Source organism: Piliocolobus tephrosceles, unplaced genomic scaffold (genome assembly GCF_002776525.5).
Source record: "Piliocolobus tephrosceles isolate RC106 unplaced genomic scaffold, ASM277652v3 unscaffolded_36518, whole genome shotgun sequence".
Classification (NCBI taxonomy): Eukaryota; Metazoa; Chordata; class Mammalia; order Primates; family Cercopithecidae; genus Piliocolobus; species Piliocolobus tephrosceles.
Genome location: NW_022320441.1, coordinates 1 through 1,937, shown reverse-complemented (window position 1 = coordinate 1,937; position 1,937 = coordinate 1). Strand labels below are relative to the sequence as shown.

General features: G+C 44.2%; 1 protein-coding gene across 1 annotated transcript in view; it reads right to left on the bottom strand.

Annotated features, from left to right (window-relative positions):
- LOC113222929 (complement C1r subcomponent) overlaps positions 1-638 on the bottom strand; it is a gene marked incomplete at its 5' end in the record, with an annotated part of 1,910 nt that extends 1,272 nt beyond the window's left edge. Inside the window, one exon of the mRNA XM_026452501.1 lies at positions 564-638. Within this exon, the coding sequence (XP_026308286.1) occupies positions 564-638 (75 nt within the window). The remainder of the gene's footprint in view (positions 1-563) is intronic.
- Positions 639-1,937: the final 1,299 nt, after the last annotated feature.

Sequence of the window (1,937 nt, the reverse complement as noted above, 5' to 3'; positions counted from 1 at the left end):
TTTTTTTTTTTTTTTTTTTTTTTTAATTATTACTTTTATTTTTTGAGACTCCTTGCTTTGTCACCCAGACTGTAGCGCAGTGGCACGATTTCAGCTCACTGCAACCTCCGCCTCCTGGGTTCAAGTAATTCTTGTGCCTCAGCCACTCAAGTAGCTGGGACTACAGGCATGTGCCACCATGCTTGGCTAATTTTTTTATTTTTAGTAGAGGCTGGGTTTCACCATTGTTGCCCAGACTGGTCTCGAACTCCTGACCTCAGGTGATCCGCCTATCTCGGCCTCCCAAAGTGCTGGGATTACAGGTGTGAGCCACCACATCTTGCCCCCGGTTCTTGTTTATTTCTTCCTAGGGTATCTCCCATTGTTATTATTCTCTGACTTCCCATCTGCTTAGTGAAAATGCCGGCATTTCGGGATTGAATTCAGCACTCTTCCCCTCTCTCGCTTTCTCCTGGGATGTTCCCCTCTCTTTTCCTCTGTCTCCTTTTTCTGGGCCACACTGCTTTTGAGGCCCTGCAGGCTGCTAAAGTCCCTGAGGGTGGCCCCAGAGGGTTTCCACTTACCTGGCAAGCACCGAGGAATCTTCTCTCCCTTCTGTTCATTCTTCCAAATGCCCTGTGCTGTGCAGGTGTACAGCCCTGAGGGCAGAGGAGGCAAGAATCAAGTTGGGAGGTGATGGGTAAGAAAACTAGGTTGCAGAGGCAGCAAGTACTGAGTATGCTCGACGGGGAGAGGGCTAGGGAGGAACAACATGGCAAGGGCCAAAGGTCAAAGGCTCAACTCTGGAAGGAAAAAGTGTCAAGTGTTCAGAGGCTCTAGACCTATATTTTGTTTTAATGTCAAGTAAAAAAATCAGAATGCTTAACTATTGATATATGTTTGCTGTGATCCCTGTTTGTGAAAGTAGACATAAAAACCAGAAGGAATACATCAAAATCTTATCTGTGATTGCATCTTGGTTGTGGAATCATAGACGATAATTGTAGCTACGTCTTCTGATTGCTGAAAATGTGCCATGCTTGTTGCTAAGCACTTTATCTGCATGATCTCATTTAAACACTACAGTGACACTTGCAGGTGTGTGTTATTATCCTCATTGTGGATGAGGAAGCTGAGCTTAAATAATTTGCTCAGGGTCACATAACTTCTAAGTGCCAGAACCAAGGTGCAAGAGGTTTTCTGACTCCAAAGCCCAGCTCTTAATGAACACCATTTATAATCCAGATTTTTTTCCTTTTTTCTGTATTTCAAACCTATAATGCATGTGATTTCTAATATTTAAAAAAAGTTTGAAAAATACCCACTAATGAGTGAGAGTCATTTAGTAAAACTAGGTGCAAAAATCACAACCAGGTTGAGAGGGGAGAATGGAGAGGGGAATTTCACTGAGTTAGCTGTAGTGCTTATGATGGTGATGAAGATTGTGGTGTTGGTGTTGGTGGTGACTGTGGTGTTGATGTTGGTAATGGTGGTGGTGGTTGTGGTGTTGATGTTGGTAATGGTGGTGGTGATTGTGGTGTTGGTGTTGGTGGTGACAGTGGTGTTGTTAATGGTGGTATTGTTAATGGTGATAGTGGTGACGGTGGTATTGGTGGTGATGATGGTGTTGGTACTGGTGGTAGTGATGATAGTGTTGGTAATGGTGATGGTGGTAATGGTGATGGTGGTGATGGTGTTGGTAATGGTGGTGTTGGTGTTGGTAATGGTGGTGGTGCTGACAGTAGTGCTGGTAATGGTGTTAGTAATGGTGGTGGTTATAATGGTAGTTGTGGTGGTGGTATTCATAATGGTGATAGTGATGATGGTGGTGGTGTTAGTGTGGTGGTGATAGTGGTGTTGGTAATGGTGATGGAGGTGATGGTAGTGTTGGTGTTGGCAATGGTGCTAGTAGTGATAGTGGTGTTGGTAATGGTGGTGGTGATCATGGTAGTGTTGAC